The sequence below is a fragment of the Maniola jurtina genome, chromosome 19, assembly GCF_905333055.1.
Source record: "Maniola jurtina chromosome 19, ilManJurt1.1, whole genome shotgun sequence".
NCBI lineage: Eukaryota > Metazoa > Arthropoda > Insecta > Lepidoptera > Nymphalidae > Maniola > Maniola jurtina.
In genome coordinates this window covers 3,724,145-3,739,675 of record NC_060047.1, presented here as the reverse complement: position 1 = coordinate 3,739,675, position 15,531 = coordinate 3,724,145, and the positions used below count along the sequence as shown (strand labels likewise).

At 37.6% G+C, this 15,531-nt stretch overlaps 1 protein-coding gene across 2 annotated transcripts in view; it reads right to left on the bottom strand.

Moving 5' to 3' along the window:
* Positions 1–509: 509 nt before the first annotated feature.
* The window catches only part of LOC123875024 (transcription factor IIIB 90 kDa subunit), a 34,929-nt gene continuing 19,907 nt past the window's right edge, over positions 510–15,531 (bottom strand). The window contains exons 4-11 of one of the 2 annotated variants that reach the window (XM_045920659.1): positions 5,872–6,021; positions 5,261–5,487; positions 4,843–4,966; positions 4,378–4,530; positions 4,006–4,236; positions 2,530–2,782; positions 1,807–2,045; positions 510–976 (exon numbers count right to left, since the gene is read on the bottom strand). In XM_045920659.1, coding sequence (XP_045776615.1) covers positions 852–976; positions 1,807–2,045; positions 2,530–2,782; positions 4,006–4,236; positions 4,378–4,530; positions 4,843–4,966; positions 5,261–5,487; positions 5,872–6,021 — 1,502 coding nt within the window. In that variant the 3' untranslated portion in view covers positions 510–851. The remainder of the gene's footprint in view (positions 977–1,806; positions 2,046–2,529; positions 2,783–4,005; positions 4,237–4,377; positions 4,531–4,842; positions 4,967–5,260; positions 5,488–5,871; positions 6,022–15,531) is intronic. The other variant, XM_045920660.1, reaches the window with a different exon arrangement.

Genomic DNA, 15,531 nt, shown 5'->3' with positions numbered 1-15,531 from the left:
GATTTTCAACATTTTGGCAGCTCTTTTTATGTCACTTTGACAAGCTTAAGCTATATTTTTTCAACTATAGTCGCTTTGGTCGCTCAGGTTTGGATGATGCTTCAATAAAAATATTTGAATAGCTCATTGTTCAAAGGGGCAATTTCTTGTACATGGAAAAACAACAATATAAAATCACAGCCTTAAAAAAGCTTAGCCAGCCTTTTGATGAAACTTGCATAGTCTGCTTACAACATTACTAATATATTAGCAAGCCACAGTGCATTTTGGCGTATTTACGCGAGTCTGGACGTGGTGCGGATACAATTATACCTTGATCAGGAAGTTGAGCTAACATAAGGTGCTCTCTTGATATACAAGGTTTAACCAGAACGCTAGCAAACACTTAGGATTATTATTATACTACCAACGCCAATAACCGTTTGCCTTATCTTGTAGTTTAGTGGTTTAATATTTTTCAAACCCACATTACCTACAACGCGGCATTGACTTCGAGTGACCTATTTACGGAACGTTCGTTGACATCAACTTTCAAAAAATACATGTAAAAAACCAGTATTTTTTTATGATTCGTAGGTGTTTTTATGATATCCTCTAGCTTATAGTTGCAACATAGTATGTTTAAGTTGCAATATATTGTGAACTTTTAAACAATACAGGTATTTTTCGCAGGTTTCTAATGGTATCTTATCAGTAATCATGAGTACTATCACCTGTCTTCGTTTTTGCGAGCGGTCCAGTTGCACCCTGTATAGAGCAAATAGGCGAGTGAGTTCTCAAAATGTATGTACTATACGAGAATATTTGATCGACATGCCATCTATGCCACATGTAATTAAACATGGTATTCGCTAGTACTCCTCATAATCGTAATAATCGTCCTCCGCTCCGTTTTGCAGCATGGCGGCGAGAGACAGCTCGCCGCTTACTTCAGGCACATCCGCTTCCAAATCCTCGTCGTAATCTTCTGCAGCATCTGTGAAGATTAGCTAATTCATCATCATCATTACCAACCAGTAAATGTCCTCTGCTACACATAGGCAGAGTGATCTAGAGTGAGAGAGCACTTGTTTTCCTCCAACGCTGCATTTTTAGGGTTCCGTACCTCAAAAGGAAAAATGGAACCCTTATAGGATCACTTTGTTGTCCGTTTGTCTGTCTGTCGTGTCTATCAAGAAAACCTTCCTGTTGACCTAGAATCATGAAATTTGACAGGTAAGTGGGTCTTATAGCACAATTAAAGGAAAAAATCCGAAAACCGTGAATCTGTGGTTATATCACACAAAAAGAAATTAAAATGTGTTCTATTACTAAAGCGCCATCTATATGATATTTACTAAATCACATATAGATGGCGCTGTTGACTACTAAAATGTTATTACTCTAAATATCTTGTACGATGGTACGGAACCCTTCGTATGCGAGACCGACTCGCACTTTACCGGTTTTTTCTTTGCTGGTGGCCATTCCACCACTTTGAGGCCCAATCATCTTATCAGTTTTTCGGTTCAAATCGGTTGAGCGGATGGGTCTTTAGGAATCCCGTGGGATCTCTTTGATTTTCCGAGATAAAAAGTAGCCTATGTCCATCCCCGGGATATAAGCTAACTCTATACCTTTCGTCAGAATCGGTTAACGGCGTGAAAAGGTAGCAGACAGACAGACAGACAGACAGACACTTTCACATTTGTAATATTAGTATGGAATGAATGTGTTATTAATATATTGGAGGCGAAAGGGGAGTATTAATCATGATTAGCACGGCTAATATTCTTTATTAAAAAAATTAAAAAAATAGGTACATACCTTGTATCTGCGAAGGTGTGGGCGGCGCCGGTGTGGTGGGCGCAGGCGGGATGGGAGTTGTGGGCGGGTGGAGGTTCTTGGGCGTCGGCGGGTGGGGGGTCGTGGGCGTGGGCGGGTGGGAGGTCACGGGCGCGGGGCTAGCGGGCACCGTAGTGACTAATAGGGTCGGCTTCTTCTTCTTCTTTCTTGGTACTGGGGATGCTGGCACTGGGGTTTCCACTGGTATGGTTACTTTTGGTCTGAAAAAATTCAACAGAATGTTTTATCTATCTAAACGAGTAAATACGCTTATTATTTTGGGCGAGAACTGAGATATCAGATAACTGTATATAATGCATAAATTTTAATAACTCACCCGCCATTTTTGCTTTATGTGTCAACTGTCATGTCAAAAGTACGATTTCAGTCCTCATTTTAAACTGAGTCTCAGTTGACACAGAGTTAAATGGCGAGTGAGTTCTCATTTTGTGCAGACTATACTTGTATTTTTAATTGTACAAAGCATTTTGACACTAACTAATGTCAAATTGTAAAATAATGATGCCATATTTAAATATGGCACTAACTGTTACTTTAAAGTAACATAGCATAATCAACCAAGAAATGTTCACCACAGCAATTGATAAGATAGAACTTTTTGAGTCAAACTCGATAAAATCCTGAACAAAGACTTCTCGCGGTCTCTTTAGTACGCTATCTTTGATTAGAAGGCATAATACTTACTCAGCCTCAGTCAGAACAGGTTGGACAGGCGTAGCGGGCGTGGAAGGGGCTCTTAACGGCGTCCCAGGCTGATCTAAACTCTTCAGAATATCGTAGTTGATCTTGGCACTCATTTTCTTCTCCGCCAGCATCTTGCCTATCGCCTCTCCAGCCGTGGACGCGTTCAACGCAACCTTCTTCTTGTACGAGCCGCGTATTTTCCTCTTTTTGTCTTTTCCCTCCTCTTTCTCCCGAGCACGCAGTTCCTCTTTGACTGTGGAAATGTTCTTAGTTAAAAATACAGATTTTATCCATCCAAATGATCCATGATGGATACAAGCAGTTTATACATGTATGCTCGTCTGTTCCGAGTTTAATCGTTTCTCCTAAACTAGTTTTACATTTTGACAAATGAGCGTTCATTGGCGTCTTCTAAGCGTTCCGAATATTTCTGTTTTATTCTAAGTCGTATTTGGTAGAATAAAATTGCTTGCTAAATAAATAATAAAACTTTATTTAAAGAAATACATTTTAAGATAAACCTGCTTAATTTATTTTTGTCTTAGAATCTAAATTTTAAATTAAAATAGGGAATGCAATTATAATATAAAGAATAAATTTTTTTGCTATGATTGTATCAGTTATTTTGGGATTTGAAATTATATGAATAAGTGAATTAAATGCTGATTGCATAAATATGCAAATCAGTTTATTATTTATGCACGTGCATTTTTTTGATTTCATTTAAATTTAGTTTATCAAACAAAGTAAAAATATTTTATTAACATTCAGAATCTTCATCAGAATGGTAAGAATGAAAATGGTATTTGTCGTCGAGGTTAAGCAAGTTTTTATCCTCCTCCAACCCGCTGGACCCACGACCTTTAGAAGGTGGTGGGAAGTAGGTGGATGAGAATGGTGGTGGACCGTGTGTGGTGAAGGCCTATGTCCAGCAGTGGACACAAACAATCTGATTGAAAATATTATACTAACGATTAGCCTGGCTTGTCAGCATGGATATGCTCCGAGTATCTTGGCACCATCCCTAGCGTGCATTATTTGTGCACCAAGCCGTCATTTACACGATAGCTTTTTATAGTCCGTTAAAAAAACGTACAAATACGTCACATCAACGCTTTTTTACGTGAAAACAGATACTTAGGAATACATTTCTTCTATTTGAAAGCTTTTTAACCGACGTTGGAAAGCTCTCGTGTAAATGAGGCCTTAATAGATACGTCATGATCGCTAACTATGAGCAGAGCTGAGGAACAAGTTCTGAGCATTGCACAAGTCTCCGCTGAACTGCCATTTGAGGTCAGATTTGATGAACTTTTTACGAGCTTACAAACCTCATATTTTTGACATGCCATTCTTTGGTTTTGGCTGAATACTAAAATTTCGCCAAGTGTTCACAAACTCCTTAATTGTCAAGACTCACCTAACTTTTACAAACTTTTCCATTTTCGAGGAAAATTGCAAAAATTATAAACTTACTTTTTTGGCCCTTCAAATAGTCCGCATTAATGTTATGCCACATTTTGGTCTTGTTGCGCGCTTCCTCCTCGCTCATAATGAGGGAGTCTATATAATCCTCGTCGGCAGAACTGAGGAACAAGTCCTCAGCGTTGTGCAAGTCTTTGCTGAACTGTTGTTTGACGTCGGGTTTGAGGAACTTTTCATTTTTGTCGTCTTGCTGCCCCAGTCCTATTACTGCTAGTTCTGGCCCTGGAAGTAGATGGTTTTTTTTTTTTATTCAGCCACAAGTAAGCTCTTGACTGCACTTGCCACCAGGTCTGAGTGCAGTCAAGCGCTAGTCTATAAATTATTGCTGCAGAGTGAAAGCGACGTGTGTCAAGGTGTACTTACCAAGTCCTTTCTCCAGTTTGGTAGTTTCATTACTCGTGGTAGCGACGCTTTTGGGTTGAACGTCTCTCGCCATTTCTCCGATCAAACTCAGCGTGTCTTGCGCCGCGAATCTAGAAGCATCCTCTGCTTCAGCCTGTGAGACTTCATCTGGAACTGATTAAATGCTGGCTCAAAATCAAAACACATTCTCGCCAAAACGCCTCTCAAGCGAGTCATAAGGCGCCGTTTGTCATCGACGTGATTGAAGGACAAACAAACACACTTTCGTATTTATAAAATTATTAGATGATGCCCGCGACTTCGTCCGCGTGGATTTGGGGTTTTTAGAAATTCCGTAAGAACTCTTTGATTTTCCGGGATAAAAAGTTGTCTATGTCAGAGAGACAGACAGATAGACAGACAACAAAGTGATCCTATAAGGGTTCCGTTTTTTCTTTTGAGGTACGGAACCCTAAAAATACTTACCAGCAACTGGAGTAGGCGTGGCGGAATTCTTTCTTCTCTTTTTACTACAGTCCTTTTCTAACTGAGCGTCTATTTCTTTCTGCAGTTCAGTCATTTCTTTTTCTCCATCCTCCTCCTCCATTAACTGCCGAAAAAAACGAATAACGTCAATGTTGGCCGGACAAGGAAGCTTAGTGATAGGGTTCCGTTGGCATGATTCGGGTACGGAACCCTGTAAGCTGCCGTGAACGCGGGCGGTTCCTGCACCTCCAAGTCCACGGTCATGAACTCGTCTAGGGTCAGAGCACTGGAAGGGGTCTACCCGAACTCAAACAGACGTTTCCGTTATGTCGTCTCGTGTATTTTGATTATTCGCACTAACTCTGTCGATGTACGCCATAAATAGGAAGGAAATTGTAAAGAAAAATACGATACCCACCTTCTGTAAGCGATCTTTATCCCTCTTCCTAGCTGCCTTGAACGCGGGCGGGTCCTGCTCCTCCTCCAAGTCCACGGTCATGAACTCGTCCAGGGTCAGAGCACTGGAGGGGGTTTCACCGAACTCGAACAGACGTTTTCGCAATGTCGTCTCGTGTATTTTGACTATTCGCACTACGTCTGACGGTGTACGCGAGAATTCGTGAAGACGTGCTGCTATTAGAAGCGCTGGAATAGAAGAACATGATATTTTTTTTTCATTTTCCATAAAAATAAATAAAAATCTGTTTTAGAATGTACAGGTAAAGCCCTTTCATATTATGATACCCCACTTGGTATAGTTATCTTACTTTGAAAATTGAAACACATTTTAATTATTTTTTAATTATGTAACCACAAATTCACGGTTTTCAGATTTATTCCTGTACTTGTGCTATAAGACCTACCTACCTGCCAAATTTCAAGATTCTAGGTCAACGGGAAGTACCCTATAGGTTTTCTTGACAGACACGACGGACGAACGGACGGACAGACAGACAGACAGACAACAAAGCGATCCTATAAGGGTTCCGTTTTTCCTTTTGAGGTACGGACCCCTAAAAACTGACTTACCAGCACCACATATGCCTGAGGGTCGTCGGCCAGAGTGTATGGAGTCCCTTTTCATTCTCTGAACGAGTCGCAAGGCGGTCATGCTGACCTCGTGCTGTTTGTCATCGAACTTTAACTGTGACGCGAAACGAAGTATGTAGAGACAGGGATCTGTAACAACATTTTATTTTGTTATTATTTTTTTCACCAGAAATAGGCAGCTTTAAATAGAGAAACTTTTCGGATTATGATCGTCAAACTTCGTTTTTATTTTCATTTTTATTTATTGTATTTACATAATTCTTACAACTATTTACACATTTTTATTTTTCGAAAAAGGCACGCGATTATGATGATATTTTTTTGGATAGGCTCGGACATTTTGATTGTGTGGTTGTGGTGTGGTCCGTCTGAATAGAGACTTAGAAATAAGACAAGAAAAGATAAATTTTCTGAGATTTTTAGGCAATACAGGTGAGTACCTAGCTCTACCAAAGGAGGTAAAAGAATTCAAATATACCTAAGTATATGTTTTGGTACCTCTTGACACCGAATACTCAGAGCATCTTATTTAAATAATTATAATATTATGAGTTAGCGTGCGTGGTAAATTTTATAATATTTTAGTTTTCTGGAAATACAATAACAGCAGTATTTTAAACATAATATAATTATTTAATTAATTATTCTGGTTTTTGTTGAACTCAGTGCAAATACCTGTATAGATGGACATGCATCAGGAGTCACATCCAGGGGCAAAATGCAACTAACAAAAACTTATCGTAATGTTATATTAATAGCAGAACCTTCATTTTCATTCAAAAAAATGCCTAAAGTCGCGCTTTGTGCTCATTTACCACTCAATAAAATACAGAACCTTTTTTTGCACTTAACGTATCCAAGAACCTATTTGTCTATCCTATCAGTTTTATGTAGCTTAATTAATAATTAAAATAACTTTTAATTCAAACGACTTGTATGGAAGTTAAGTGGTCCGTGCATATCAGAATCTATATTTCCGATTTCTACAGTATGAATAGTTGATATAGACATTTGATTTTAAAAATCCCGAATAAATTCTACTTATTTTACTAATTTTCAACAATTGTGGAATTTAGCAGTAAATAATAATTATAGTATTGACGCAAGTTCAGACGATTGCTATAGGCAATTTACTTAGCTATGTAAACGTCTTTGATAGTATGTTCTTTGGATGGGTATATTCCTTATTTATTTTCCTTCACTATTGTATTTAGATAATGATGATGATTATTGAGTTTAGGTATTTACTTTTGCACAGTCGTTATTGCAGAGACTCTGGAAGACCTTAAAAACGATGCTCTACATATGACCTTAACAGAGTTCCTTAACAGGTGTGCAAAAAACGAACATGAGTAAGACGAAAATCATGTCGAATGCTCATGTTCCGCCTCACCCAGTAATTTTTGAGAGCTCTGCACCCGAAATCGTAGGTAGTATGTATGTGTATATCTGAGATCGGACGGTCTGTCTAATACTGGCTTCCCACGGTGCGTGATTCTGCGGATCACGCACGGCCGACGACCACGTGCAGCCACGCACCGCGCATAAGTCTGACGATAACGACGACGACGTGTCTGTGCTACCACGGACGTCCTCTTCCCGTGGTCCGTCGGTGTGGGCTGGTCCGCATCTGTCCGCAATATCACACCGTGGGAAGCCGGTAGAATTGAAACGGCGATGACGATAAAACGGAATTAATTAACATAGTTCGCTCCATCTTTAAGATTTAAATAATAACGCAACTTGTTTTAATTGTAAAAGCTAACTAATTAGTATGCAGCCTTGTTTACCTTTCGAGTTGCAATAATGAAACACAAAATGAAAACGAAATAAAGTAGGTAGCTATTTTTAAATGTTGTACGCCAATAATATTCCTATTTACGTAGGACGATGGGTCATAAATCTAATAAAATATGACCGGTTACACAAGTCGATGCGAAATTGTTAATATCATAAAAATCTTATATCATGTATAAAATATGACAATGTTTGCAACAAATTTTTGGTATAATTTAGAGGCTCCTTGTTTATTACACTTTTTATTGAGGCTTAAATAGCTTTAGTACCTACTAGCACAGAATATATTATGATAGTACTTATGCACTACTAGCACAGAGTAGGTGATATTTACTGCTATAAATATAGTTTGTATGGCAACCCAGAATTTTTAAATGGTCGCTGAGGTGCTCTTGATTTTCCCATGTGAATGTGAATGGTTTCACTGCAATTGCTTGAAGTTGTGTTGAATTTCTTTTCTGTTCTGTTCTCATTTAATTTTGTAGCTCAAAATTAAATCAAGTTTATTTTGCAAAATTGTGGCTAAATAACAGATAATACAATAATAAGACCCGAACATCTATTGCCGCAGTCAGTGTGCAAAAATATAATGCAACTACATCCAATCAGTATAAACATATTTTCTTTCTTTCTACTAAAAATGGTATGCGATGTGGTTGGATGCTGCAAGTAGAACAATAATTGCTATGTGACGACGCAATAATAATAATCAATTGATCAGTGTTTATCAGGGTCTTAATTTAAACCGTTACTCACAAACAAGTTTTAAAGCAAAAAAAAGCCCTTACCAAGGGCATTGGAGCCTTACGAAAATCAACAATCCATGCAAATATTATAAATGCGAAAGTGTATATAATGTCTGTGTGTCTGCTAGTTTTTCATGGTTTTACCGATTGACAAAAGTACAAAGATACCATCCATCCCGTGAAAGGACATAGGTTACTTTTGGCCCCCGTAAATCAGAGTTCTTTGAAAGATTTCAAATCAAAGAGTTCCCACGAGATTTTTAAAAACTTAAATCCACGCAGACAAAGTCGCGGGCATCATTTAGTGAAAAACAAATATTAACTTCACAAAATCTTCGAGTTTCACCCAGTAAATGGTTATGTGGGTCAAGGCAAACCCAGACCCCACCAGTGCCAATTGAAAGACCGCGTTAAAAATAGACCCCGCACGATCTGAATATTAATTATAATCATCGGGATGCAGTTCTGCTGACCATGATTATACGTGTAGGTCTTCGCAAGTAAGCTTCTGCATAAAAAAATTTGCAGCCAAAGTAAAAAGTTGTGTTTATTTGTGAGATAAGCTTGTCCTTGACGACAATCATGGCTAGTAACAAGTGTAAGTTAAAAATTTATAACACCCCCGACAAGTGCAGGTTACAGTAACTAGAAAAGAGCTGATAACTTTCAAATTGCTGAACCGTTTTTCTTGAATTATAGCTAAGAACACTCTCGATCAAGCCACCTTTCAAACAAAAAAAACTAAATTAAAATCGGTTCATTAGTTTAGGAGCTACGATGCCACAGACAGATACACAGATACACACGTCAAACTTATAACACCCCTCTTTTTGGGTCGGGGGTTAAAAAGCAATGATGAGATCTAGGTTGTAGCGCTCTTGCCTAAAAGATGCCTAATCTTGCCTTAAAGGTATTTAGGTTATACCTACTTGGCAGGAAACACGGACACTAACAGGGCATTCCACACCTTAGCGGTTCGTATCAGAAGCGTTGAGCAAAAAACATTTCGTACTAGCAGATAGGATGTCGACCACATAAGGGTGCCAACGTTCACGGTTTCTCGCTGTTCTACCACAGAATTTAGATAGAAGCAGCAGGCGTTACTTAGCGGAAGTCCGTGATACAGCCAGGATCAGATAAATCTATTTGTACAACTACAACGTACAATGACACTGCCTGCCTTCACTACCACTCAACACGACATAAATATTCCAATGCAGACTCTACTAACAGCCGGAGCATCCTCAGGAGACATTGCATCTGCAATCATCATCATCATCATCATCAACCGTTAAATTCGTGGGAACAGCTGGACATAGGTCTCTATCTAGGTCTCCCTACAGGATATCCACACACCACGGTCTCTACCTGAATCCAGCGGGTCTCTGCAACGATGGAGAGAGCTAGGCTTGGAGTTTCTCTACGTGATTAAATCAGAAATGAGAAGATTCGTAGGAGAACGACGTAACTCAAGGGTTACGAAGCTGAAGTGGCAATGGGCCGGGGCTCATAGTTCGAAAAACTGATAGACCCAACACCGAGCCCAAAGTGGTATGTGGAGTCCCAACACCGAACACTATACTAATGGTATGTGGGTCCCAAGAACCTCACACTGGAAAGTGCATCGTTGAAAGACCCTCACTAGGAGGACAGACGACATCAAACGAGCCACAGAGAATCTGTAATTGCAAAGACTTTCTGTGAAACTTGTTTATGCATTGCGGTGTCAACTTCTCCTGAGTATACTCCGGTGTCGGAGTGAAATATTTCAACTGACCTGGTTTTCCCTTACACAACGGAATGCACAAAAAATTGCAAAAATACAATGGAGTTTAAACATTTTGAAATCAGGCAAAAATAATCGCATTAAGCAGAGTTAACTCTTTCAAAATACATTGAAGGTTTTTTAAAAGTTTACTCGCAATTAAACCTGTTGGTTGGCCCAGACCGAAATGCAACCAGTTTCTGAGTTTTATCGCCGACTTTGCCATTTAGGACAAAGGAATGATATGGTGTTTTGAGACCGCAGTGCTTTTCGGCACATTTTGTTTGCAACTGAATTTGAAAAAACTGCTACTTAATATGTACTTAATTTTAGGTGCTTCCAAGGTTTTTATATAAGAGGTTAATGATTATAATGATGATGACGAATGATGATACAATCTATATTAAGTATATGAAGATATGATACAGAACACGCCAAATAAATAAGTAATCATTATTGAGCAGTCCAGTCCAAAGCTAAATATCTGGGAATACTTTTTAGTTTTATCAAAAACTAGAGGATACCCGCGAATTCGTCCGCGTGGATTTAGGTCTTTAAAGATCCCGTGGGAACTGTTTGATTTTCCGGGCTAAAAATTTGCCTATGTCAATCACAGGGACGCAAGCTACCTTGGTGGGTAACAAACATATAAATCGGTCTTTAAGAATCCCGTGGGATCTCTTTGATTTTCCGGGATAAAAAGTAGCCTATGTCCGTCCCCGGGATATAAACTAACTCTTTACAAAATTTCGTTAGAATCGGTTAGAACTGTTGGACCGTGAAAAGCTAGCAGTCAGACAGACAGATAGACACACTTTCTCATTTATAATATAAGTATGGATAACCAAACATTCTTTCGCACATAACAGTAGAGGTTTCCCAATGAAGAGATTGAATATTCAGCGAAGCAAGAAAAGAGTCAAAATATGCAAGCTCCGATACTAAGACCGATGTTATTATCATGATATATCATCATGTTGATAATGTGGGCATGATAATATTTGGACGTTTCATAAGTTAGTCAACAAACTCTTGCGTATTAAATATGCAGTTAGGTATTAAAGAAGTTTCACGATTAACTACTTTCTAATTTCCTCAGGCACACCGCACATTTTAAGTTTAATTGCTTTCAATGAAATATCTTCATCTACCTAATGTTTAAAGTTTTATCTTGACTATATCTTTATATATTTTCCACGAGCAAATGTACCAATTTCGTTTCTGACCACTTATTCCGTTTATTCACCCTAAAACAGCCACCCTTGATTGAGGCTTGGATGTATTATATAGGAAAGTATATAACCACACAGGACTAAAACTAATTAATGGATTAGTCACTGGGTACATACAATTCTTAAAAATCTAGAGCCTCGATAGCCCAACGGTTGAGGAGCGGACTGAATTCCGAAAGGTCGGTGGTTCAAGCCCCATCCGTTGCACTATTGTCGTACCCACTCCTGGCACAAGCTTTACGCTTAATTGGAGGGGAAAGGGGAGTATTAATCAAGATTAGCATGCTTAATATTCTTTAATAAAAAATAAAAAAAAATTGCGGATTTTATTCAGTTTAATGTGCGGGTTGAAAAGTGCAGTGCAACGCAGACCGCAGTCGGGAGGTTTTTGAAGACTTTTTAAATTAATACTTGTTTACGTAAGAGGTCGATAGGGCATTAACACAAAGTCGGATGTTGAATCACATTCTATAAGGTCAAATCTACATAGAGATATTATGCAACGTCTCGCTTATACTCGTAGCATACTCATAGTTGCTTGTAACGAATAGGCACGTGGTATAAAGCGAAAACATAGAAATGAAACCGGTTGAATAACAACCTTTCACATAATAATAGTAGGTATATCGAACAAGTTATTTATTATACGAAAATACGAAAAATATATACATCTAATCGTATTTTTACATAACACATTCAAATATTTCTGAAATTTACCTTGTTACGTCATGAAACACTAACAATATTACATCAATGTTTACATTACTCATTTATCATTGAACTAATTTGAATTAATTATGAATAATTGATATTTATATAAACGGTAAAATTATAAAATACTTACTTAACAATTATAAATGGTATAACATTGCTTTAAGAATTGTATTAAATTATTCTAACAATCAACCCCATAATATACCCCATAGATATATAACCCACACAAACAAATCCTGTGACGACAGGCCGGTGCTCGGTAGTAGTATAATAAGTAAATCGATTCGCCTGTATCGGGTGTCGGGGGTGTGTTAATAAAATTGTCTATTATTCCGCTTGCAAAAAATGGATTTTGTTTACCAACTAGCGTCATTACCGTTAAACTTTGACCATGATACCCCACTTAGAATAGTTATCTTACTTTGAAAATTTAAACACATTTTAGTTTTTAGGGTTCCGTACCTCAAAAGGAAAAACGGAACCCTTATAGGATCACTTTGTTGTCTGTCTGTCTGTCTGTCTGTCTGTCTGTCTGTCCGTCCGTCCGTCCGTCGGTCGTCTGTCAAGAAAACCTATAGGGTACTTCCCGTTGACCTAGAATCATGAAATTTGGCAGGTAGGGAGATCCTATACCACAAGTAAAGGAATAAATCCGAAAACCGTGAATTTGTGGTTATATCACAGAAAAAAATTAAAATGTGTTTTTATTTTCAAAGTTAGATAACTATACCATAAGTGAGGTATCATATGAAAGGGTTTTACCTGTACATTCTATTATAAAAGAGATTTTTATTTATTTATATGCATAATAGTTTTTGATTTATCGTAATGACGAAAAAATTCCCAAGTACGGAACCCTCCTCGGTGCGCGAGTCTGACTCGCACTTGGCCGGTTTTTTTAAAGATAGTAAAGTAAAAAGTAAAACATTCTTTATTGTACACCTACAAGACATAGTAATATATAAATAACATTATAGATTTATGTACAAAAGGCGGCCTTATCGCTAAAATAGCGATCTCTTCCAGGCAACCTTAGGGTGAGGAGATAATAAAAATTAAAGATAGCCTAGTTAGCTTGCAACCTACTGCCAATAATTTTAATAAATATTCATAATTAAATGCTCTATTATGGTAAAACTATGCGAGGAACTCAACATGTCCATTACATAATATACTATGTACCTACAATTATTTACATAGATAATATATAACAGGGTAATTCAAATGTAGGGCAATTATGAAAGTAATTTTATTCTATTCTAGAAGAGTGGGTCGGGGATCCATAGTCCATGTGGTCCATAGGTTGTTTTACTTACAAAAAAACAATGAAATCTCGTAACCCCTTTATGCACACTCATGTGCGTAACTTAAAGACTTTTAAAGATTTTTATTTATTTTTATGCATAATAGTTTTTTGATTTATCGGAAAAATACCCGAGTACGGAACCCTAGGTGCGCGAGTCTGACTCGCACTTAACCGGTTTTATCTTTATAATAATATGAAGTTTGCTCATTAATTAAATAGGTATTTGCATGCGGAGTCTGATAAGCTGCTGTTCCCTTCATATTCGTTAACCCTTGCGAAATATGAGCTGCTAACTTTTGAATTTATTCAACGCAATTTGGTAATTTCAACGTCTTATTTACATACAATTAACTGTAATGACCTTACAGTTTTATTAACCCCATGTAATTACTCAAATTAAGGAATGTAATCATTGGATAGGTATTATTTCCTTAGTTCCTATGCTAAACCTAGTTCTCACGCTCACGCATGAGAAAATCTATTGACGCGTGTGAATTTACTTTTGCTAACACCAGGAACCTCTTTTGCCGCCTTTGATTTCTCATGAGAAGTTTTCGACAAGTTAGGTACAAACAACGACAGAGCTAAGTTTTGCACCCGCCAAAAGGCGGAATTTACATAAATGACTTATTTAGACGTTTACATGTGCAATTGATAAAGAAATTAATGTCGTGAAACTAATTTCGTGCCACTAATTTCGTAATGAAAATTCCGCTTAAGCGACTATAGACGGGTGCCAACCTAGCTTAGTCGCTGACCTATGTGTAGGTAGCTACTATATTTACATTTACAAGTGCAAATTATACGAGAATTGTCATCATCATCATCAACGCATCGCCAGCACACTACTGAGCACGAATATCCTTTTAGAACCAAAAGCGAGAATGGTCTAGCTAATAGCAGGTCTGGCTATAGTTCACTACGCTGCCCAGCTGCGGAATATCAGACTTCAAACCTCACATTATGGAGAACTATCAGGCATTTTTCATTTAGGGCCAGGATTCTCAATAATGAAATAAGGAATACGCCCAAAGGGATCAAAACTACAAAACCTGCAAACTATTTCAAATAAAATAATAATAATAATAATATTCATAAATTTATTATTTAAATGGGCTAGTTAAAATATATTTAAATACTAAATATTCGTGAATCCTTTGTGATTTGATGAAACCTGATTTTGTATGAGTAGAATTCAAATAAAACCTTTTTGTCTGATAGACGAAACTTTTGACTAGAATTATTTTTGGTGGCCATAGGAAGTAATGAAATAATGTTAATTACAGGCACATATTATAATTTATTGCTAACCGATAATACCCGCTAACTTCATCTGCATTTTAGATTTTTAAAAATCCCGTCCGAATTCTTTATTTTTCCGCGAAAAACAATCTATAGGTATAGCCTATGTCACTCTTTAAATACAAGTGCAAATCAAAAATTTATAACACCCCCGACAAGCGAAGATTACAGTAACTAGAAAAGAGCTGATAACTTTCAAACGGCTGAACCGATTTTCTTGGACTATAGCTAAAAACACTCTCGATCAAGCCACCTTTCAAACAAAAAAAACTAAATTAAAATCGGTTCATTAGTTTAGGAGCTACAATGCCACAGATACACACGTCAAACTTAAAACACGCCTCTTTTTTGGACCGGGGGTTAAATATCCATGCAAAGAAATTACGCCCATCTGTTGATCCATTGCGGGTGCCGCAAGATAAAAGGACAACCAAGACCCTTACACATTAACTTATGATACATATTACTAGTTGATACCCCTAACTTCATCCGCGTGCATTTAGGTTTTTAATCCCAAAAGTAGCCAATGTCAGTCTTCGGGATGCAAGTTATCTTTGCACCTTGTTAAACCGCTGGGATTTTAAAAATCACGCGGGAACTCTTTGATATTCCGGGATAAATAGTAGATGTCTGTGGGTGAATTTGTGCCAAATTCCATCAAAATCGGTTAAACGGATGGGCCGTGAAAAGGTAGCAGACGACAGACACACTTTCGCATTCTAATATTAAGTATGAATTAATTACGAGTATATTATCCATACTTAATATTATAAATGC